General features: G+C 51.8%; 1 protein-coding gene and 1 long non-coding RNA gene across 5 annotated transcripts; one reads left to right on the forward strand and one right to left on the reverse strand.

Annotated features, from left to right (window-relative positions):
• Positions 1–9,514: 9,514 nt before the first annotated feature.
• Positions 9,515–15,491, reverse strand: TMEM18 (transmembrane protein 18). Of its 4 annotated transcripts, none has more exons than XM_060647416.3 (5): positions 15,329–15,491; positions 14,142–14,259; positions 12,487–12,541; positions 9,885–9,978; positions 9,515–9,795 (listed from the first exon to the last, which is right to left on the reverse strand). In XM_060647416.3, the coding sequence occupies exons 1-5, from the start codon at positions 15,383–15,385 to the stop codon at positions 9,706–9,708; spliced, it is 414 nt and encodes a 137-aa protein (XP_060503399.1). In that variant the 5' UTR covers positions 15,386–15,491; the 3' UTR covers positions 9,515–9,705. The 4 variants fall into 4 exon arrangements, with proteins under 4 accessions (XP_060503399.1, XP_060503391.1, XP_081651265.1 ...); XM_060647408.3 differs by having other exon boundaries at positions 14,142–14,262; positions 15,329–15,485; XM_081795139.1 differs by lacking the exon at positions 15,329–15,491 and adding an exon at positions 15,046–15,240.
• Positions 15,492–17,322: 1,831 nt separating this feature from the next.
• On the forward strand, positions 17,323–21,821 carry LOC145715348 (uncharacterized). The gene is made up of 2 exons (XR_014137378.1): positions 17,323–19,572; positions 19,688–21,821. It is a non-coding gene; the product is annotated as an uncharacterized LOC145715348 (long non-coding RNA).
• Positions 21,822–23,287: the final 1,466 nt, after the last annotated feature.

Consider the following 23,287-nt stretch of genomic DNA (forward strand, 5'->3'; position numbering starts at 1 on the left):
AGAGTGTGACCCTATTTGGAGACAGGGTCTTTGAAGAGGTGACTAAGTCACGAGGGTGGGCCCTACTTCAATAGGCCAGGTGTCTTTATGTGAAGAGGACATTTGGACAGTGACACAGGGAATTTTGCCTTCGCTGCCCATCCCCCGCCCGCCCCCCTGCCCCAGGCGGGACACAGGTCACCTTATCCAGGGTCCGCGGTGGCTCTGCAGGTTTTCCTAAATCTACCTGATTGGACACCATCCCAGCACGCATAATAAATACTTAATAAATATTTGTTGTTAACTCTGTCCCCTTGCTTTATATTGAAATACACTTAGCACAAGTATAGTATAGTAGGAGTGCTAAAAATAATAGAGCCTTGGGGTGCCTGGGTGGCTCAGTTGGTTAAGCATCGACTCTTGATTTCAGCTCAGGTCACAGTCTCACAGTTCGTGAGTTCGAGCCCCGAGTCGGGCTCTGTGCTGAGGGTGCGGAACCTGCTTGGGATCCTCTGTCTCCCTCTCTCTCTGCCCCTCCCCCACTTGCTTGCATTCTCTCTCTCAAAATAAATAAAAATAAACTTAAATTGAAAAAAATTGAGCCTTTGTTACATATATGCGTGTATTTAGTCTTCTCTTTGTGCCCTCTGAAGCTCGTGGTAGCCTGGACCATCCCGATGGCCCCGAAGGACAGGTGACCGTAGGGGGACAATGTGCTTGGTGAACAAGACAACACAAAGCCAACAGGAGAAGCTTCCGAAGTTACAAACTGTCTTTTGAGGACTGAGAACATGCCAGCCTCCTACATAACAAATAAAGACCATAAAAGTCTTCTTAAAAACAGAGATGTTTTCAACAAAGGGTCTGAAACAAGAAAAAACAAGCTAAACTTTGATGTGCTGCAACAGATAAGCATTATTTTCTCTTGAACTTAGAGTTTGGGTTGCCACTACATTTTAGTTCACATGTGAACTCCAAATTTCTGGCCATCATTATCTCATTATTTCTTAGTTATGGTGACAAAACAACCAAACCAAACTTTTTTTTTTTTTGAGTCTTGGGAAAAACCTATAGAAGATCTTTGGTCATTAATCAACGCACCTGTCACTGCCTTGAAACCCTGACTCTGGCATCTGGAAGACTCCAGGGCTGGGGATCTGCTGCCCCAGGGAGCGTGACTGACACACAGCCTTCTGTTTCTCTCATTTGGGGGACCAGGAGATAGCGCTTTTGTGTCCTGGGAGCTTTCCTGTCAGACTCCACTCAATCACGACTCAGTCGTCCTACAAATCACACACTCTGTCCTCCACCATCTCCCCTGATTGACTGTCCTTCCAAATCCACCAGATTCAATTCTATTAGTCTTCTTCTGGCTGATTTTACATCGGAAAATCTTCCAAAGGACTAGAAAAAAATAGTGACATCTGTAGAATGTAAACTATACTTGGAAATGCAAACTTAGACACTGACCGTGGAAAGAAAAGCACCCATGTGCTCTGCTGCGTCTGTAAGTAACGCATGGGGTCTGGGAGTCAAGACCAGGCCATCCTAAGACTGCCCACCTGTGGATGCCCTCTCCTCTCCTCTCCTTCCCTTCTCTTGTTTCCCTGACACCACTCAGCAGCCAACATGAGGCCTCTTCTGAAGTTAGGTCTGTTTTCTGATTCTCTGTTCCTCGTAACATTTTCGCTCTGAACCCCAAGATTTCATCAGAGGGAAGGGGAGGAAGACAACTCAATGGTCGAGTTCTTGGATACAATCCCAATAGTACAGTCTGTGGAAGCAACAATTGATAAGTTGGACTTCATTAAAATTAAAAACTTCTCTGTGAAAGACACCGTCAAGAGATGAGAAAACAAGCCACAGCCTGGGAGAAACCAATTGTCAAAGACACGTCCGATAGGGGGCTGTCATCCAAAATACACGAGAGTCTTAAAACTAATAACCCAATTTAAAAATGGACAAAGGTTGGAGCACCCGGAGGCTCAGTCAGTGAAGTGTCCGACTCTTGGTTTCGGCTCAGGTCATGATCTCACGGTTCATGGGTTCAAGCCCCACATTGGGCTCCACTCTGACGGGGTGGAGCCCACTTGGGATTCTCTCTCTCCCTATTTCTCTGCCCCTCCCCTGCTCACTCTTTCTCTCTCAAAATAAACAAACTTAAGAAAAATTTTTAAAAAATAAATAAAAATGGACAAAAGATCTGAACACACACCTCCCCAGAGAAGAGACAAAGGCAGCAGATGCCTCACTCGTCTTCCGCGAAACGCAAGTTAAAACCACACGGGGTCCCACCGCACACCCGTGAGAATGGCCACAATCCGGAACCCCGGCAACGGCAGGTGCTGGCGAGGACGTGGGGCAGGAACGCCCACTCATCGCAGGTCGCGACGCAGAATGGTGCCGCCCCTTTGGAAGACAGTGTGGAGCCTTCTCACAAAACTGAACACCAGACGGTCCAGCGATCACACTCCTTGGAATTCAGTCAAAGGAGGTGAGAACTTACGTCCACGTGGAAACCCGCACGTGGATGTTTACAGCAGCTTTATTCGTAACTGCTAAGCTCGGAAGTAACCAAGATGCCCTTCAGTAGGTGACGGATAAATAAACTGTGGTCCATCCAGACAACGGAATCTCATTCTGCACTAAAAATACATGAGCTACAAGCCACGAAAAGACAAGGAGGAATCTCAGATGTTACTGAGTGAGGGAAACCAACGCGAAAAGGTTGTGCACTTGATAGTTCCTGCTATACGAAAATCTGGAAAAGGTGAAACTGTATAGACAGGAAACAGATCAGTCGTTGCTGGGAGTTGGGGGATGGAAGTCAGGAGCACAGATGATTTTTAGGGCAGTGGAAAAATACGTATTTAATACACATATAATAATGATGCATGCCATCGTACACTTGTGTGAAGTCCGGCAGTGAACGTGCAAGCAGCTGTGAGAGGAAACAGACCGACACTAAGGCGGGAGGTCTGCGACGTTTGAGGGCTCCAGGGACAGGACAAAGTCCGCAGCTGGCCCTCTCGGACTGGGGCCCCGCTGGACCCATCGTTTATGTGTTGAACCGATGCTGCTTGGTTTGTGATGATGCCCAGATGGGAGCCTACACAGGAGGGTCCAGGGAGCCGGAAGGGGTCCAGGACGAGGCCAGTTCTCCCCACAGGCTTCTCCTCCGTGTCTCCAGAGCGGCACGGGGAACTCGGCCCAGATGTGCCCAGATGTGAAACAAGTGACCAAGATGCTCCCTGCAGCTTCCAACTGAAATTAATCGTTAAAATGCCTTCCTGAGACTGAGCTCTGCAAGGCGAGGGCCAGACCTCCGATCTGCACACCTCTGTGCCTCACATGCCGGCCGTGAGTGACGAGCCACCTGAACATTTCGGCACCCGCCTGGCGTGCTCTTCCTGCAACTTAATCTTTAAAAAGTGTTCCATGTGATTACATTATAATTAAATATGTGTTTATTAATTCAAATGGAGTCCAGGGCCTGGGCAAGCATGCATACTGGTGTGGGCGTCTTTTGTTCTCTGCTGTGTGCGTGCGTGTGTGTGTGTGCGTGTGTGTGTGTGTGTGTGTCTTTGTCCAGTCTGCTTCTGACAAAGTAAAAATTAACTTTACAACATAATTTGGACATGGTCAGCTTAGTTCAAATGAAGACAGGAAACCAAAGCACCATAATTCTTGGTCTGTTCCCTTTGGAGAAGCCTCAGCCTGGCCCCCGCATCCCTGGAGCACTTGGCCTGCTGCCCTGGCGCCCTCTGGCGGCATTAGTGAAAATACACGTTTCCTCACCTGAGAATAAGTTTGCAGACCTGAGGAGAGACGGGTTCCACGTTTTGACATTTTTGTTTCACAGCTTAGGAAACGGGCCGTGCAGAGCACATGGCTGCTGAGGGGGGGCACGTCCCTCGTGCACTTGTTTGCACACACGTCTTTCTCTCCCTGGGCTCCTGGGCTGAGCTGACACTTGGATGCGTCCTGTGAGTCTTAGGACTAGATCGATACCCACTAGCTGCTACTGTCCATGCGCTTTAGGGAAATTTAATGCCTGCCGTATCTTTTGATGCTTGCCGTCATCTTATTAAATGAGTATGGCACGCATTAATACACACTTTATTCGCAAGGGGAAACAAATTCAGAAAAAACTCAGTGATTTGGCCAACACTGCCTCTCTAGCAAGTTGCAAGAGTCAGAAGTCAAACCAACCCCTCCCACTCCAAAGACACTCCCCTTCCAGGCCTCGTCTCCCACAGAATGCTATTTTATGTCCTTGATAGTCTTGTGAGCAAGTCTCTGGGAACATGGGAAGCAGTGTTTAAAACCTTTTTCTGATGCGGGAGGAGTCTTCTAACACGGCAAGACTCGGCGCAGGTGTCTTTACCCAGAGTCCACTGCTAGACGTGCAAATGATTCTCAAAACCACTTCGTTTTCATGAGCAGTTTTACAAGCCACCAGGCGCTAATGCGGGGAATTAATTCCGCAGCCGCGGCACAGCGACTATTCCGGAATCTCAGCTGTGTGTGCAGGTAACTTGCTATCAACAGGAAGTTACCTCACCGGTAGGATGGGGCGTGGAGAACCCCCAAGGCCTCTGGAAGGCTCTCCCGGAGGGCGAACGTGAGGGCGCCATGAACATGAAATCCAACCGTATCGGTCTTCTCCACCTCTGTTGTCCTCCGTGTCTCCGTTATTCTGCTCAGTGGGCACTCCAGGGAGTAAACATTCCAAGGCTGCTTGTCACAGGCACCCCCACGGCGGGAGGAACACGTGGCCCCTTCCTCACGCCAGAGGTGACCAGCCACAGAAGCAAGTGACGCAGGGATTCAGGGGGATTCAGGCCGAACACTATGCTGGAAAAAAAAAAAAGACAAATCCCACAAGCATCCACTAAATATACTTCAAAAACGTACATCTTTATAATATTATACCCCAAGTATGTTTTCAGGGATTCTTGGCTAAACTTTTACATGTCAAAATATAAATAGTCTGAATTCACTATTTCCTTAATTGCCACTTTTATATTAAATGCACATAATCTCACAAAACATTGACTTAACATGAATCGGACTGACTACTTTGGTTTAATCCTTCCGACATGAGTAAGCACTTGCAGACCAGAGCTTCAACAGTGGAGGGCTGGTCTTTGTGACTTCACGGGTAATACAAGTTTGTGTAAGTAAGTGAAACAAACCCCCAAAACATTTGGCATTAGCCAAAATCTATGCAAAATAAATAAATAAGTAAAACTGAAAGTAAGTAACTGCTTTGCACCAACTTCCTTCTTGTTTGTCGTCAAGCTCCTTCCAGGATGCGTGGCGGCCTTGTTGGCTTGCAGTGAGGGTGAAGTCCCAGCCCTTCGCAGCTGCGCCAGTCAACACAGAAAACACAAGAATTTCTCACAGTTCTAAACTCTTATAACAAAGGCGAAAATCAAACTTCAAACCGGAAAGACATTTTGCCTTACATGTTATTAATTTTAATAATCAATAATGTTAATTATGTTAAATATGTTAATAATGTTAATGTTTATTTAATATTTAATGTTAATGTTTATTAATATTTATTAATATATGAAATTAGAAACAATTTTTAAGAGGCAATATCGTAGTATGAATAGATTAGTCCGCCAAAGTGCAAAATGTCAATAAGCATTTGCAAAATGTTAGCCTCTCTGGTAACCAAGGAAATGCACATTAGAACAATGAGATGAATTTGTGTTTATTCACCAGAAGAGTATTCTTTTAATGTTGCCAGCTAGAGTAAACAGGGTCAAGGAAACATGTGCAAACCATGATGGTTTATGCTCCCTGAAGACTGGCTTAGCAATATTTATCAATTGCAATAAAACATTTATATTTTGACTTAATTTCACTTGCAGGCTTTACCCCACATCAATAACTAACATGTAAAAGTACGCCTCGGAAGTCGTAGATATTTGTATTGCTTAAGTTAGGAAAACAATCAGAAAAACTCTGCATCTCCAGTACCAGTAACTGGTTAAGCAGATTGAACTAGTGATCTGGTTACAATACAGTCATTGAAAATGACGTACATATTGAAATATGATCATGATAAAATTGAAAAAATACTTCATAAAAAATTGACCTTAAGGAAAACTGTAGGGGCAGCGAACCGACATTTGACCATCTCCTTCCGTTCCAAATACACCGGAGGTCATTTAAGAACAGCAAAGCAGACGAGGGCAAGCTGGAGTCCCTACATGGAAGGTTCAGGAAGGGCGGACTCACAGCGGTGGGCAGGGCTCGGCCCGGGGAGACACGCCCAGGCTCCCCGAGATGGATACACTCGGCTGGGGACCAGGCCGGACCCAGAGCGCAGGGACCAGCGGTCCCCGGGGGTCCCCGGCAGGAGAGGAGACACACAACACAGGGTGGGCCTGCTGTACGGGCTGCAGGCGGAGGCGGCCGAGTCACCGTCCCTGTCTGGGGACGGCCATCCCGGGCTCACCGCACAACGCGGGCCCGAATGCCATCCGCGGACCGTTTCTGAACCCGCTCTGGAGGCTGGAAGGAGGCGGTGCGGGGGGCGAGGCCGAGGACATGAAACAAACGTAAGCCGTGACCACTGCCAACAGGGCACCGACGTAGGCAGTGTCACCAGATGCAGCGTGAGACGTCCTCGGCTCCAGGAAGCGAGATGCACAGCACAGAGGACACGTGAGGTCAACAAGAGGCGGCGGGGACCCAAGCACCCGAGGCTCGAGGCTCGCTGGCCTTCCCGGGGGTGCGGCCTGGCGGGGTAGGGTAGGTGGCTTGGTGTCTATCCCTTAGTCCGCATCCCTAGTCAATAAGGATTCCAAATTAAAATTTTTAAGTGCTTTGACATTCAAATTTTATTTATTTATTCAGACAGAGCAAGTAGGGGAGGGGCAGAGAGAGAGAGAGAGAGAATCCCAAGAAGTCTGCGTAACCTTGAGATCATGACCCGAGCTGAAATCAAGAGTCGGACACTTAACCCACTGAGCCACCCAGGTGCCCCTAAAAGTTTTTAACTTTAAATTTCTTGTAAAGGGTGAGACTATGTCACCATGTCCTTGCCACTTTGTCACAATAAATAATGCAGGTTTATATGTCACCTTATTTGATATGTGTGTCTGTGTCTGCGCTGATTTTCTGACAAAAGTGAATGTCTGGGTACGTGAAGCTCAGGGCCTAGTGAGGGACCACGTGGCCACACGAGCAGAGCCAACCTTCTGAGGGTTCCTGCTTCGTCCACAGAAAAGTCAAAGCAAATGTACAATTTCAGGGGGAAAAAACCATACTATATGTTATTAAATATATAGTCGATCAAGTCAATCATATGGTCAGTGTCAACGAAGACACTGAAGGTGTCACAGATTTGGAATACGCAAAATATACTTTTATCATGAATCTCTTTTTCCCCCTCTTCGCTTACAAATATACATGTAAAACGTCTGCTTCACTTAAACAGAGGGGACGATGTCCTCTGGATGGAGCGGGCAGTTTGGCGTGTAGGACCTTCCTTCCCATGACAATGAGAATTAAAACACTTTTTAACAATTGCATTTTAAGGCACAGAATATGAACTTACCAGTTAAAAAAGGTATGTGTGTGTGTTTGTGAAAATAAAATATAACCGCCCCCCCCCCGAAATTACATATGCACACACAAATGTACAAAGACAAGGCCCGTGTCATGTTTTCACGCTGATATACATCATTAAAATCAAATTCAGACCATGTTCACGATACCGCACTCTGACATCCAGACAGTCCCATAGCACAGTCCAAATAATTGCAGGGAGTGGAAACGCAGCGCGGCCTCCTTACATCAGCCACGTGAGGCCGGATGTCCGGCTGTGTCCCCTTCCCTCTACGGGCCCGCACAAGCTCAGCCTGCACATCCCTTCTGCCTTGCATGAGCTCACACGGCTACTCCTGGGGACCAGGGCTGGGGCCGGGGCTGTGACGCCTGAGCTGTCCCAGGACCACGACACCACTCAACACCTGATGGGGAGCATCCCACTCACAGGGGGCAAGTGCAATGGACTTGAAATGACGGAACACGGATGCTACTTTGGAACCACTTTTTGTGTTCAATACAAAAGAGAACATACCAGGAAGGAACTGGAAAACATGTCATAGTAGAAACTTCACTGGCTCTGTCTAGAAGATCCTATCAACTCCCTTCTAAAACTGTCAGAAATCAGGAAATTGTTTCTCTACCAAGAGTTCACAATTGTCCAGGAAAACGTTATATATTTCAATTTCAAGATTTAATTTAAAAATCTATCAAAGTGTGGGGTGCCTGGCTGGCTCAGTCGGTTGAGCGTCCGACTTCAGCTCAGGTCACGATCTTACTTACGGTTCATGGGTTCAAGCCCTGCATCCAGCTCTGTGCTGACAGCTCGGAGCCTGGAGCCTGCTTCCGATTCAGTGTCTCTCTCTCTCTCTCTCTGCCCCTCCCCAACTTGTGCTCTGTCTCTCAAAAATAAATAAACGTTAAAAAAAATTTTAATAAAAATAAAAACTATCAGAGTGTCACCTTTTGAGCTGCTAAATATAAATGTCAGATAGACTTTTTTTTTTTAATTTAAAGAATATGTTTCGTTTAGAGGGAGAAACCTTGTTAAAATTAAGACAACTATTCACAATTTTTTTCAGACAAATCAAGAGCCAGCAGCATTTCCTATACTGGACCCTGCACTTTTAAAAACCTGGATCTCTACTCACCTGTCGCCCTCCAGCTACGGAAGGACCAAGAGGCCTGAGTGACAGTCTGCAAAGGAGATGCTAAGAGGTAACGGTGCACCTGTTCTAACACAAGTGCTAGCACGTTCCTGAGCACCCACACTTTGAAAAAGTGAAATTTAGGAAGGACTATAATCCTGTCATCACTGTAAAAACCTATTAGCTGGAACAGCTAAACAGTCACTGGATATTTCTACTTCTAATCCCGCATCCTGAAAACCTTTCCATGGAGCCCTGACTTGAAGGCCTTTGTACCGTTAACTCCTAGAACTCTGGTGAGAACACACAGCAGCCCCGAACTTCCTCTGCCCCGGGGCCAACTGTGTGCCCTTCACAGAAGCCTCGCCTCCTGGGACTTGGCTGCCTGCGCTCACAAGCCTGACTCTTTTCAGGACCTTGCTCCCAGGGTCTCACGTACAGACTGCTCCAGCCCAGGGCTTCTCAATCCTGGCACTGCTAACGTGCCGGGTCAGATCATCCCTAGCTCGGGACCACCCTGGGCTCCAGCCCTCCAGTGACAACCCAGAATGTCACCAACTTTGCCACATCCCCTCCACGGAGAACCAGCTGGGCCGCAGCCTGGGAAGCAGCGCATGCAGGGGGTGATGGTGCCGTTGCACGGACAGCACCGTTTATCATCTGCTTCAAAGTGTGTACGTTGCTTCAATGCTTTACAATGAATACTAACCGTACAGGTGACAACTCGGCGAACTATGCACAGACACTACTGATTTACACACTTTAACAGTAAGACGCCGACATCCTGGGTTGATCCAGGGCTAACCAACACCCAGATGGAACAGGAGACTAGTGTTTATTTTAAAAACCAGTTTTAAAGTGTGTCCTACAACACGGATGTCACGATAAAAGAACCCTCTGCACAAACGTGAGTGGCCGAGTAAGGACGCCTCCGATGCGCACTTTAACCCTTGACACAACAACAGAGGAAAACAACGTCCATAAGAAAACCAACACAACTGTTCCAGTGTTACTCTTCTTTTCTCTTCCTTCCTCTTCTCTTCTCCTGTAACGTTTTCAGGTCAGTCATTACATTCAAAGTCTTTCGGACCCACATAATCTAAAAACAATGATTTTGAGACACATTTAGAATTGGAAAACACACATCCATCAACAACACTAGAACTCAGAAAGCTGTAACACACATACCACGATGATCATGGCATTGAGCAGCAGCGGTGCTGAAAACACTAGAGAAATGAACATCCCCCGTGAATCGAAATACTGGTATTTTGAAAATGACCTGTTTCAGGAAGAAATTAAAAGTTACTTGGCATAACGGAACAACATCCTTAGCGATACTCCCTAAGGTAAGGCTCCTGGAGAGCCTCTTACGTCGACTAAGGCTCCACCGCCTGCCCCACAACCGAACCCACCCTCAGCCCTTCCCAGCTCGCTCCTACTGGGCCCCATCAGGGAACGTGCAGCGGGCCCGCGGCGAAGAAGGCAGGAGCCCCGGGGCCTGGGGAAGAGGGCGGTGGGGGCAACAGCAATCAACCCTCGGATTTGCCCGGCAAAGTAAACGCTTGTGTGCTCTGGTTAACGCCGAGTTTGACGTCACTTGGGACGTGCCGTGCCTTCCGTGGGCCAGAAGGCGTCACGGGCTGCACGTGCTCCAGAGCTACTCTGAGACGGTGCCAGCCGGCTCTCTGCTCGAACTCTCACCAGCAGGCTGGGTCCCTCAAGCTGCCCCCAGGCAGAGACTGGTTGTATCCTGGGGCTCGTCTGCGGCCATCAGTGATATGCAGGACGACCGTTTATAAAGCACCTAACAACAACCTGTTAGCTCAGTGAGTCACCGAGGAGCCAGCCAGCAGCCCTGGCGTCACGGCCGAGAACAGGGGAGGCAGAGCTTAGAGCTTACACTGTAAGCTTAGAGCTTACATTTTTCCAGAGAAAAATGAAGCCAAGGAGCATGGAGTTGCATGTGGGCTGCAGGAAGGCTCCCGACACTCCAGCAGGGACCCGGGGGAGCCACCAGGGCCCAGCCGTGGCCAGCCTGTGGCCGTGGCTGCCGTGGCTGTGCCGAGGCTGTGCCGAGGCCTAGGTCGAGGAGGGGCTGGCGCCTGGGGAAGCAGGCCACTGCTCGGGAGGCGTGGGGGCGGGCGCCGGAGGTGAGGGACAAAGCCGCGCTCGTGGTTTGTTTCCAAGGTCAAGGACCTCGGGAGGAATCTGCGTGGCGAGTGAGGTCTCTGGCCAAAGTCACTGGGAGGAGAAGCGCCAGTACAGAGTGGAGCACCGTGCCTGGGGTCAGCTCTGGATGGGGGCCGAGTGTGAAGCGCTGCTCTCCTGATGGTCATCAGACCTCCAGCGGCTGGGGCGGCTGCCCTCGGCACAGGAGGAAGGCAGAGAGCGGAAGGAGGGACTTCCTGAGAGAGGAGACTGGCAGCCTGGCGTCCTGGAAACCCGCGAGCAGGTGGTTCAGGGGGAGGGAGGCTGAGGTCAAGTAACCCACGGACTGGCGGTGGGCCAGGCCCCACGCGCCCCACCCTGTCATGAACAACAGCGTTTCCACTACAAGGTGGGGAGCGGGCCCAAGGGGACAGTGACCATCTTCCAAGTCTCATCGTGAAGGGTCCAGACAGGGGAGGCCCAAGGGGCCCTGTTTTACATTGAAAAGTGGGGATTTTCTCAGTACGTCTGGCTGAGGAGATGGGTTCAGAGGGCAGCCAGGAGCAGGTGCTGGGGCCACAGCCATTCCCTGAAGGCACAGCTTCTTCCAGGTCCTCGGGACCCGACGAGCAAGGACGTGTGGGGGCTGGAAAGACAGCAGGTGTAACGCAGGTGGGATGGAACGTGCACGGTCACCTAGGGTGGCTTTCCGCAACCTCCTGGAAAGCGCCGAATGGCACCCATGCATGCTTCCCGGGCCAAGAGGCAAGGTCTTCAACCCCTTTTTGCTGAGAGTCTAGTAGTTCTTTTTTTTCTTTCGCATTGAAGAAATGTAAATGTTTTAGCACTTAGAAAAGACCATTTTTAGCTCACAGGCCACGTAAAACCAGTGGGCAAGATACGGCCTGTGGACCGTTGTTTGAAAGCCACATCTAGACACACGTGTGAGGGTCCCAGATGAAGGCCCTCAGTCTGCACAGCTGTGTCTCACTCACACGTGTGGGTGCCGGTGCTGAGCTGCACCCAGACACAGGGCCTGACACTCAGGCAGGATGATGTGAGAGCCGGAAACGGGGGCAGAGGACAAGCAGAGGGCAGTGACGGCTGGTGATGCCCCGCGGATCTCCACACCCCGAGGCTGGCAGGAGCCGTGGTGGAGAGGGAGGAGGTGGGGCTCCAGGGAGGCCGCAGGCAAGGGGGTGGAGCTGCGATCACTGGAGGGCGGCCGGGGGTTTATGCCAGGAGGACATCCCGAGGCCTCGAGAGGACACGGCAGGTCCAGGGAGGGCAGAGAGGTCTCAGAGCACATCACCCACGGCCCTGACCACGCATGGGCCGAATTCTCTCTAAAATGCCACTTTCTCTACTCTGCAAATAGAGCTACCTCAAACAGCCCCTTGAACTGTCGCCCGCTGTCATGAACCGTACCAACCAATCTTCAAATCCTAAACTGTCTGATAAGCCGTTCCTCTGACCTAAACCTATCAGAGCAGAAGCACTTGGGCCCCGGGGCCTTCGGCGACTCGTTTCCTCTTGCGGCTCCCGGAGTCTTGTGGTCGGCGTGCAATGCTCCCACTGCACAGACCGCTCTGGAGTGCCACTCCCCAGTACGGTCAACACGCACAGGGCGTCGGCCTACCTCCAGTTCATTGCTGCTACTTCGTTGATGTACTCGGCACAATAAACTAGAATCACTGGAAGAGAGAGAAACCACGTGTCAGGATCTGGATGACGATGGATCACCCATCTTTACAGAACTAAACATGCTGTTGGCAATGGTATATTTAACGTAAATGTCAGAGAATAGCAAGAATTTGACGAGAGATGGACTTCCTATTTTAGAGACAGTGTGAGGTAAGACCGTAACGCTTGCACACTACAGGTAGGACGCCTCCCCTTGACGGAAACACGGGAAGGTCTCAGTGCAGAGCCGCTGAGCCGTGCAGAGACCGGAAGCAGGTCTGCCCCTGCAAACCACGTGCGCACACGTGTGCCTGCGCCCGCGCTCCGACACGACCCGGTCACGGTGACCCAGTCACAGAACGCCCAGAGCTGCGAGACCAGGTGCCTTCCACCGTCACACTGCCACCCCACGGGGACACACGGGACAGCCGGCTAGAGACAGGCCCAGAGGTTCTGGCGGCCGCAGCAGGAATCCCGATGCCCCCCGAGCCTACCTGAGTAGAGACCGCGACCCTCCCGGAGCCCGGGACGCAGAAGCACGCGGCTATTCAACCCCGGATCCGGAGCTCACTCAGCACCGCGTGCTGCCACCGTTCCTGCGTGAAAACTACACGGCGGGACGCGGCAAACCGCAAAGTCTGATGCTTTCAGTTCTCAGGTAAATTAAAATGGGAAAAACCTTCCCGTCCTTGACCCAAGTCACAAAACGGAAGACACCATGGCTTTAGAACCTCTGGACTCCTCCCTCCGGATTGGACCCAACGAGGCACATCAAGAAAGCCAAGGGAAAAGGAGAAAAGCGGGGGAAAGGCTGAGACACGGAAGGCGGCAGAATGACACCATCTCTGACAGCTGACCAGGTAATGAACCTCGGCGGTGCCACCCAGGGGCTGAGTGACTTGGGGGGCAGGGAGCCCCTCGTGTCTCACTTGTAAAAATGCGGCAAATAACACCGCCCTGAATAAAATCAATCTGTGCGGGTCTGAGAGTCAAAGGAATCACCGAAGATGTACACACACGTAGAACACTGTCTGTCTGTTGCCCCCACGTGTGCAAAGTCCTCCCCTCTTCACCCTCAAAAATAAGAAACCCAACACAGTTCTTGAGTTGCCAAGTTTTCCTCGCATGTCCGCTCACGTGATCAGGCCGGCGACTTTCTCCGAGGGACCCGCCCCAGGGCCCATGCACAAGCTGTCCTCGCGGCAGGGAGTTCACTGCCGCACCCCTGCTGCGTGGCTCCCTCCTGCAGGCCCTGCACACCCCGGTCTACGCGCTGCCCCCGCACCTCGCACGAGGCCCCGTCCCGGAGCTCCGCTGGTTTGCTGCCTCGTCCGGATCACAGGCGGCAGCAACGCACCTCCGTCCGAAACTGCGTCGCGGAGCCGGTGCTGCCCACCACCTCGTGCGGGCCCAGAGGCGCACACGCCCGTGACAGCACGTGACGGCAGGAAGCAGGGCCTCCGCTCATCCCTTGCGCTGCAGGACGACTTCTGCGACGCCAACGCACCGCTTCCCTCTCTCCCTAGGACGCTCTCTTACTGACACGTCCCACCCTGCACCTGGTCACGTCACACGGCAATCTGGGTCACAGAATTCGTGCATTCTACTCACCTAAGCAGAGGAAATGCCCGACCTGTAGTTTATACCTCTGGGCTGAGAGACACGTGAGCAGCAGACACAGCACGTGGAAGACGGCCAGCCCCATGAGCCACGGCTCCGCCCAGTCCGTCTGCTGCAAGACACATCGCTAGAAACTCATCACCGTCAACTCACGTGGGGGCCAGGCGTCGCGTCTCCTGGGTCAGGGAGGCCAGCGGTCCCTCACTGCCAGCGCTCCTGGGGCTGCTGGCCGGGGCGTCCAGGGCCCTTCCCCCACAGGCCTCCCAGAAGCAGGTGTTGGGGAAGGAAGGGGAGGAGGGAGACGGGAACCGACTGCACCGCAGCCACCCGCAGACATTAAAGAGAAATGTCACTGCTTTAATGTCTGAGCACGCAGAACTGGGGCACCACGGATTTCCCCTTCTGTGGCCTGAATAAAATCATGTTTTAAGGCTTCTAAGGATCATCGTCCCATGACAAGCAAGAACAGAGTTCCTGAGACTAGCACTCAAGGCCTTGGGAAATCTGAGCCATCCCAATTTGCTAGATTTCCTCCGACCTTTCTGCCAGGCCGCCAAATAGCACTGACATGTCGGGTCTCCTCAACCGGAGGGTGGGCATGTCCGCACCACCAGATGCTCGTATCCGCCCCCCCCCCCAACCATGCTCGGATTTACCCTTCGTCTAGATCTCCCCTGCAAGCTCACCCCCAAGCCCTGCCCTTAGCCCCGCCCCCAGCAAACCAGGCCGGGAACTGCATCAGGACACTGCAGAGCCCTCAGGACTAAGTGTCCCCTGCCGCTTCTGCACGCCCCGAAGGGTAAACTGCCCACAAGCTACCCGTCCCCATCAATGTGCGGAGGGGGCAAAGGGAAGGGAGCGAAGGGGGGCGTCCAGAACAGCGCAAGAGCAGCACCTGGAGCTCCCACTGCGCTGGGGGAGCGATCCCCCCCACCACCTCTACCCGCGGTGCATCCACACCTAGAACCCAGAGCCGCCCAAGAGTCCCCGCCAGGTCCGCCCCGAAACGTCCCGCCCACCACCAGGCCCCGCCCAGGATCGGTCCGCCCACCACCAGGCCCCGCCCCCGCCCCATCCGGTGTCGTCGGCGTCCGTGGCGGATGCGAACAAACCCGGATTGCCCCCCCCCCCCCCACCAACCATCACCCAAGCTGGCGACCAAGAAGGCAGCGAGTTACCGTGATCACGGCGGGAATGCTGACGGGGAAAGAGCTGACCGAGAAGGCGGACGGCATCGTCCCCGGAAAGGCCCACCCTCACCACCACCGTCTCCCGTCCCCACCCCAGTCGGTTACCACAGGGAACGCCTCCGGCGTCCCCTCTCGCGGGATTTCCACTTGTCGCGAAATCTGCTCGGACCCAGCTATCTCGCGATATCTCCCGTGCCCGGTGCCAGGTTCACATCTCGCGGTTTTCTATGGCTTTAAATCTAATGTTGAAATTGTAACTAGGTTCCCAGAGTGTTTTCCCAAGAGGGCCGAGAGGCGAGAGGGGACGAGAGCGTCTTTAGTTCTCAGACCTTCAACCCAGTGGCGCTCTCGAGAACCGGGGGGCGAGTGGACGTCTCTGCCTGCTTCCGACGCCGGCCCCGAGGGACCGAGGGGGGACGGTGTCCGCGCTCCCGGGGGACAGAGGGGGACGGTGTCCGGGGGACCGAGGGGGGGGCAGTGCCCGCGCTCCCGGGGGACCATGGGGACGGTGTCAGCGCTCCCGGGGGACCGAGGGGAGAGTATCCGCGCTTCCGGGGGACCGAGGGGGACGGTGTCCGGGGGACCGAGGGGGGGGCAGTGCCCGCGCTCCCGGGGGACCATGGGGACGGTGTCAGCGCTCCCGGGGGACCGAGGGGAGAGTATCCGCGCTTCCGGGGAACCGAGGGGGACAGGGTCTGGGAGGGACCCACTTTTTCTGGCAGATAACCTTGTGCGTGCGCACACATCACCTGGGCCCATATGTACGTGGGGTCTGAGTACACCTGGGGGTGCCGAACGTTCCACCTTTCTAACAGCACAGGGATGCTGCCTGTGGGCGACCGCAGTTGAGAAGGCCCTGGGGACGCCCTGCCTACCCTCCGCTTACAGGTGCATTCGGGTCGCTGTTCGTTAACCGGGGCGTCCAGAGCCCTGCGTCTCAGGGACGGACTCGGGACCCGCGGTTAATAGGTGAGCGCGGGCGGGCACGCGGTAGCAGGAGCGGGTGAGACAGGGTGTGTGTGCGGCCGCCCGCGGACCTACCCGGAAGGCGACCGTGTGCCCGCAGGGCCGGGACTGCCACGTGCGGAGACAGCGCCCGCCGTCTGGGTGGAGTGGAGCGAGGACGCGCAGTGCGCAGGGACCCCGCCCCTGGGGCTCGTGCGGGAGCAAGGCGGCGCCAAAGGACGCGAGGAGATGGCTTCCCGGCAGGTGCATTCCTGAGCGGCGGAATCAAACCGACACTGAACCCAGAGGGCCGCGCTCCGGTTTAAGCCGGGCTGCTGCAGCGTCCGAAACGGCGTCCCGTGACCCCGCAGGTCCCGCGGGTCCCGGCCGCAAGGGTCGCGGGGTCTGCACGCTCCCGCGCCCTCCTCCCCACGCTTTCCACTCCGCCCAGAGACCTCGAAGAACACCTGCTAGGCCAAGTCCCGCCTGCTTTGAACGCTCTGTACTCCTGCTTCTTAGGTGTTCTCCCTGCTCCCCGCTCCGCTGCCGCTGCGCTCCCTTTTCAGACACTTTCTAACCTTTGCCCGGAATCGTCAGGGGGCACTCAGCTTACCCTGCACCGAGTCAAAATCCCACTCGCATCGTGATCCTGGAGGTGGGATCCCTAACAGTGTGTTCAACACAGAGCTGCCGTTCCGGTTCTGGGACTACATCTTCCCAGGAGGTGACCCTGTGTGCCCTCCGCCCCGCCCCTCCTTCCCCGGAGTTACTGCCGGCCGGGCTGGAACAGACCCCTGCGGGGACCCGGTCGAATCGCATTTTTTTTTTTTTTTTTTTTTATTTTTGGGACAGAGAGAGACAGAGCATGAACGGGGGAGGGGCAGAGAGAGAGGGAGACACAGAATCGGAAACAGGCTCCAGGCTCCGAGCCATCAGCCCAGAGCCTGACGCGGGGCTCGAACTCGCGGACCGCGAGATCGTGACCTGGGCTGAAGTCGGACGCTTAACCGACTGCGCCACCCAGGCGCCCCTCGAATCGCATTTTAATCAGGCGCCAGCAGGTGGCAGCACGCCGCCTTGCCTCGGTCCTGCTGGCGGAGCCTGAACACCTTTTCCGTGTTTTCAACAAAATCAATTTTCGAGTGTTCACAGTTGTTGAACTGAGAGGCTTTACTCTACACCTTTAATTTTAGACGGAGAAATAGTTTGGTTTTTTTTCCCGAGCATTATGGGGTAGCCGAATCTGTTCTTATCGATTCTTCTCTCATAGAATGCAGGTGTAAAATTGCAGTCATTTAACGACAGGCTTCCGAGAACTCCATAATTATGGACAACGAAAGCCTTATGGATTAAATCCAGCAAATTTTATATCTCACCTTCACTTGACATTTTCAGTATTCCACTGATGCGTCCCTACCTCAGTGCTCGGGAAGTGGTGACCACATGGGTCACAACCACACCAAACTGTGCTACTTGATTTGACGTGTTTCTGTCCTTCTCACTGACTGAGCCGCTCCAGGGCCTGGTCCTGTCTTATCTGTCTGATTGTTTGACACCCTCAGCACATCTGATACCTAGTAGGTTGTCCGTGAAAATGTCTGTGACCAGAGCGCCAAACACATCTGTAGCGACAGCTCATTCAGTCGTTGGAGATGACGATCTTCTGGAATCTGTGTTTGTGTGCAGACCCTCAGGACTACGCATGCAAGTGCACTCCCAGGAGGGCTTCTTGTGTCCGCAGACAAGGAGGGAAGAGCTGAGGAAACAAATTAAGGCACTGTCTTCTCTTGGGAAAATTGAATCCATAATGACACATTATTAGTTGAAGACATCCCCTCCCACCCCCACCTTATTCCTGAGCCAGCAGGTACTAAAGCAGCAGTTTTCCAGAACATGTTTGGGAAGCCTCATTGTACAGCATATGGAAGGGACTGTGTTCCTCGAGCCCCATGAGGTTTCTATAGAATTTATTCAAATTTTATCTTGGCTAGTAGTAAACACACAAGTGCAATGTTATGTTTGGGGATTTTCCCTCTGTATTTTTGATTGTATATTGTCGACCCAAAACAGATAAGATCACTGAACCATGGTTAAAAATTAGGCCACACTAACATGGTATTTGGGTATTTGATGTGCTCTCTAACAGGTCGTCTGTAAGAAGCCAGAGCCAGATGACCAGGCTCTGCTGATGTCCTGGGATGAGGCCCATGGTGACACAGACATTAGTCTAAACCTCCCTCTTGGCTTTTCTGATGTGTGTGCCTGATGCCTCTTGATTGCAAATCTGTCACATGCCATCAGTGGCTGGCTCTGGGTTTATGGAAAGTGTGGAGGCATTTCCCACAATGGTTTCTGGCACATAGTGGACACTCAGGGGACGTTTGTCTAGTCATTCATAGCCTGGCCATTGGCTAATGGGGCAGGCCCTGGACCAGATGGTGGACCACCACCAGGCCAAAAGGCGGTCCACGCCATGGGAGACACGTGCTGTGATGGTGCCGAAGGAAACTGCCTGCAGGAAGCGTCACCAGGCGGGGGCACGTGCAGGGCTGACCTCTGAAGATTGAGTGGAGACTCCTCTGGTAAGCTGGGTAGAAGGAAAAGAACGTTGCTGGCAGAGGAAACCATGTGTTCAGACACAGGTAAGGATGAAATTTGTTAACGAATATAAGGAACTGTAAGTTCTTGCTCTGGGTTGAAGTGAAAGGCGTCTCGTGGAGAATATTAGGGAATTTGAACATTAACCAGGTAATGTGAGTGTGTGTGCTCTGTGGAGACTGGCCTGACTCTTACAGGCCAGTATTTCTCATTCAAGGCCCACTGTTCTCCATGTGCAGGGACAGATTCTCAAACTGTTTCTCAGTAAGGCTATAAATGCCACATCTGTATTTAGATGGCAGTGTTTAAAATCACTGTGTCCATTTACACGTCTGTGTCTCATCCACTCTGCATTTCCTGAACGTCCACTTTATACCACAATTTACTTCTAGAATCCCAAAGACGCCCCCACCCTCGTTTCTGGAAATGATGAGCGTGTTCCGTCACACAGAGGAGGGGAGTGCAGGTGGCACATGGGATTACAGTCACTGCACAGCTGCCTTCATGTAGGGAGCGAGGCAACCGGCCATGGCTAGTGTGCGGGGGGAGAGGAGCCCGGCACGCAGGTGCCTCCGGAGGCTGGAAGGCAGCAGAATCATCTCCCCGGGAGACTCCGAGCGGAACCAGCCCTGCCAACACTTTGATTTCAACCCAGTGAGACCGGTTTCAGAGTTCTGACTCCCAAAAATGTAAGATGCATTTGTTAAGCCGCTAAGTTTGGGGCAGTTTGGTAGAGCAGCAACAGAAAATACGTAAGGCAGGGGGTCCAATGGGCGGCGGTCGGTAACCACTCATGTTTTTCAGAAACCTCAGTACGCATGTGGTCTCTCCCAGGTGAATGTCCTCCGCGCTCGATGCACGACGTCCCCACCCTCCAGCTGTCACTCCATGAGTTCCTGGGCACAGTACGCACACCTTCCTGTGCTTCTTACATCCTTTCCACCCTTTAAATGCAACCTCTGGGATCCTATTAGCTGGGACTTTCTTGATTGTAGGTTGTGGAAATCTCCTCTCCCTCTGGCAGAGCAACGTTCTCTGGACCTAGAGCAGGAAGCATGGCCCTGAGCCTTGGCCGCAGACCCTCCTGTCTACATTCATGTTCCCCGTTGCTTGACATCGTTATGAAAGCAGTGGCCAAATCATAGAATGACTTTTTTAAATTAGGAGGGGCAAAAGCATCTTTTGATTTTTACTTCTGTCAACTAGCTGTTTCTCCAGCTTTTAAGATGATAAACTAGGGGCACCCGGGGGGCTCAGTCGCTTAGGCATCTGACACCTGATTTCGGCTCAGGTCATGATCTCGGGGTTCATGAGACTGAGCCCTGTGTCGGGCTCTGCACTGACAGCTGGGAGCCTGCTTGGGATTCTCTCCCTCCCTCTCTCTGCCCCTTCCCCACTCACGCTCTCACTCTAAAACACAAAACAAAACTGGGGACACGTCGAAGACTCAGTGAGAAGAGAGATCAGCTGGGACAGCAAGTGGGAGAGTTGATGGCTCACAGGCTGGTTGTGGGGGGCGGGGAGGCCTGAGGACAGAGGGTGCTCTTTGCAGGGTCAAGGTGGGAGTGACCCAGCGCAGCGTTCACAGGTTCACAGGTTCACACCACTGCCTGATTCTTTATCCTTTTCCCTTTTGTTTTGTTAAACACCTAGAGTGAGATATGGGCTGGTAGGCTGGGTGTACATTCAGCGTGATTCTCCTGACAGGGGCCCGCCCCCCAGGGTCCCCCTCCTGGTGCTGGTCCTGCTGGAGGTGCCATCGCCACACTTGCTGTGTCTTAACTTGCGTTTCCCAGATAACTAGTAAGTGAATTCTTGTTCATATGCTTATTGGCAATTTATATATCTTCTTTGGTAAAGTTTCTATTTAAATATTTTCTCCATTTTTTACTGGGTTGTTTTTTTCTTTTTATTATTAGGTATAAGATTAAAAAAATATGTTTTTCACACTAGTTGTTTATTAGATCTATGTTTTGTGAATGTTTTCTCCTGATCAGGAGCTTGTCTATTCATAGTCTTACAGAATCTTCAATGAACAAATATTTTCAATTTTGGCAAAGTTACTTTATCATTTTTTAACATGTTCATTGCTTTCTGTGGCCTAAGAAACGTTTGCCTACCTCATATCACAAAGATCCTGTATTTTCACATAAAACTTTAAATGTCGATGAGCCATCTCAAATTAACTTTTGTGAAATGGGTGAATGAGGAAGGGTCAAGTTCATGTTTTCCTTGATATGCAATTATTCCAGAACTAGTTACTAAAAAATGCTTTCTTTCCCCCATTTGATTGCCTTTCCACCTTGGTCCAACATCAGCCAGCCCTGGGGGGTGCCTACCGCTGGGCTCTGTCCTGTGCGGGCCCCCTGCCCCCACACACACACAGTCTCTACTACTGAACTTTATCTGAGGCTCAACCTTATCTACATGCATCGTAAACACTGGGAGAAAGTGAAATAAAGTACAGTAGAATGCATCAGATGTATCTACAAAACCTACAGGAAATGTCTTTTAAACTTGCCCAGCATTTGCCATTTCCAAAGCTCTTCACCCATTTTTGTGCTGTATTATTTTCTCTGAGGCTAAAGAATTTCCTTTAGCATTTCATGCCATATGGGTCTGTTGCTACTTCCTTAGTTTCCTTGTCTGGGGATGCTTTCATTTGGTCTTCGTTTGAAGGCTATTTTTGTGGCACATTGATTTTTGCACGTGACCTTGTCTTTCCGTGAGCGCTCTGGAGCAGCCCTGCTGTCTTCCGACCGTAGCTTCTCACCGGAGCCAGCTGTCCTTCCGCGTGCAGGTTTTCTGTGGCTACTGTGCCATACTCCTGTTTTGAGGATTTTCTCTTGGTTTCACCAGATGGATGATGATGTGCCTAAGATTCATTTTATCTGTATTTGTATTTCTTTTGGCTCAATAAACTTAATTCTCTGAGTTATATCTGTTTTTAACCAAATATTTACACTTTTCAGACACCATTCCCACCAATATCCCTGTCCTATTCTTTGTCTCTTCTCTCCTGAGATGACAGACGAATGTATATGCTAGACGTCCCAGGATTACAGAGGTATGCTTAGTTTGCAGGCTGTACAAAATGGGGTATATGAGAGCTGGCCCCGGGCTTGATGAGCCCTGATCTCCATGGTGAAATGGAAACACAGCAGTTAACTCAAACTACAACAGAGGAGCCCTTCTGTCTTCTCCGGTGTGTAGGGCACGTTTCCTGTTTCTTTGATTTTGGGGTAGTTCTGTAGGACCTATTGGACATTGTGCATAACATAGATATGGGTTCTGTTATTTCTTCCAAAGATTAGTGACTTAAACAAATAAAGGCATTAAATCAGTTTGACAAACTGCTGTGGAAGACTATGAGTCTGGAGTTCTCTCTCGTCCAGCAAGAGAGCAGATGCAAAATTGAATACAAGAGAGGCTAATGTCTGGGAGAAGATAAGAGCCTGAACAGGGGTTTCGTCTCTGGATTTATGGAGCGCACTAGATGCTACCCACGTGCTGAATGTGAAGAAAACAAGATCTTACACACGTGAACGTGGAGAAAACAATCAGACAGTAATCATTAACCTATGTGTGTAAGAAGCAAAGCAGGGGCAAGAGGAGTTTGTGATCAAAGCATACTGGCACCAGAGGAAAGTAATTTCCTGCAGGTGATCCAACAAGTTACTCACGATCCCAGTACAATGTCTCGCTAGCTAACCTCAGGCGCTTTCACCCCGTGGTGGCGGCTTTCTGCCCCATGGTTTTCTAACCCATTTATGTAAGTATAAAGAATTCTTGAACCTATTTCCCCGCAAGCTGCAAACCCTTTTGTGCAGAAGCTGAATTCTTAGTTGGGTTCATCATCCTTAGACGGGCTGCTTGCAGCATGCTTTGTGCAGAGCTCAGGCACCAGCCAGAACCCGGGGCACAGTACATGCACTGAGTTTGGGGTGCCCGCCTCTGCATCCCTCCTTCCTTGTGGGCAGCCATCACTCCGTGGATGTGTCCTCTGTGACTTCAGGCAGGGAAGACTGAGGATTCCCTGCCAGCAGGGAAGGCCTTACCCTAAAACCAAAGTCCCTACGAGAAACCTGCTTCTTCCCCCATGCACTGCCATTCTCTCCCACAGTCTGTGTGTCCCATCGTCCTCCAGGCCTTCAGGAGGTCACTTCTGCAGAAGTGCTATCCTGACACCACTTTTTTTTTTAATGTTCATTTATTTTTGAGACAATGCAAGAGACAGAGTGCAAGCAGGGGAGGGGCAGACAGAGGGAGACACGGAATCCAAAGTGGGCTCCAGGCTCTGAGCTGTCAGCCCAGAGCCGTGATGTGGGGCTCGAACTCACGAACCGTGAGATCGTGACCTGAGCGGAAGTCGGACGCTTAACTGAGCCACTCAGGTGCCCCTAT

This window comes from Panthera onca, chromosome A3 (genome assembly GCF_046562875.1).
Source record: "Panthera onca isolate mPanOnc1 chromosome A3, mPanOnc1 haplotype 2, whole genome shotgun sequence".
In the NCBI taxonomy this organism is placed as follows: domain Eukaryota; kingdom Metazoa; phylum Chordata; class Mammalia; order Carnivora; family Felidae; genus Panthera; species Panthera onca.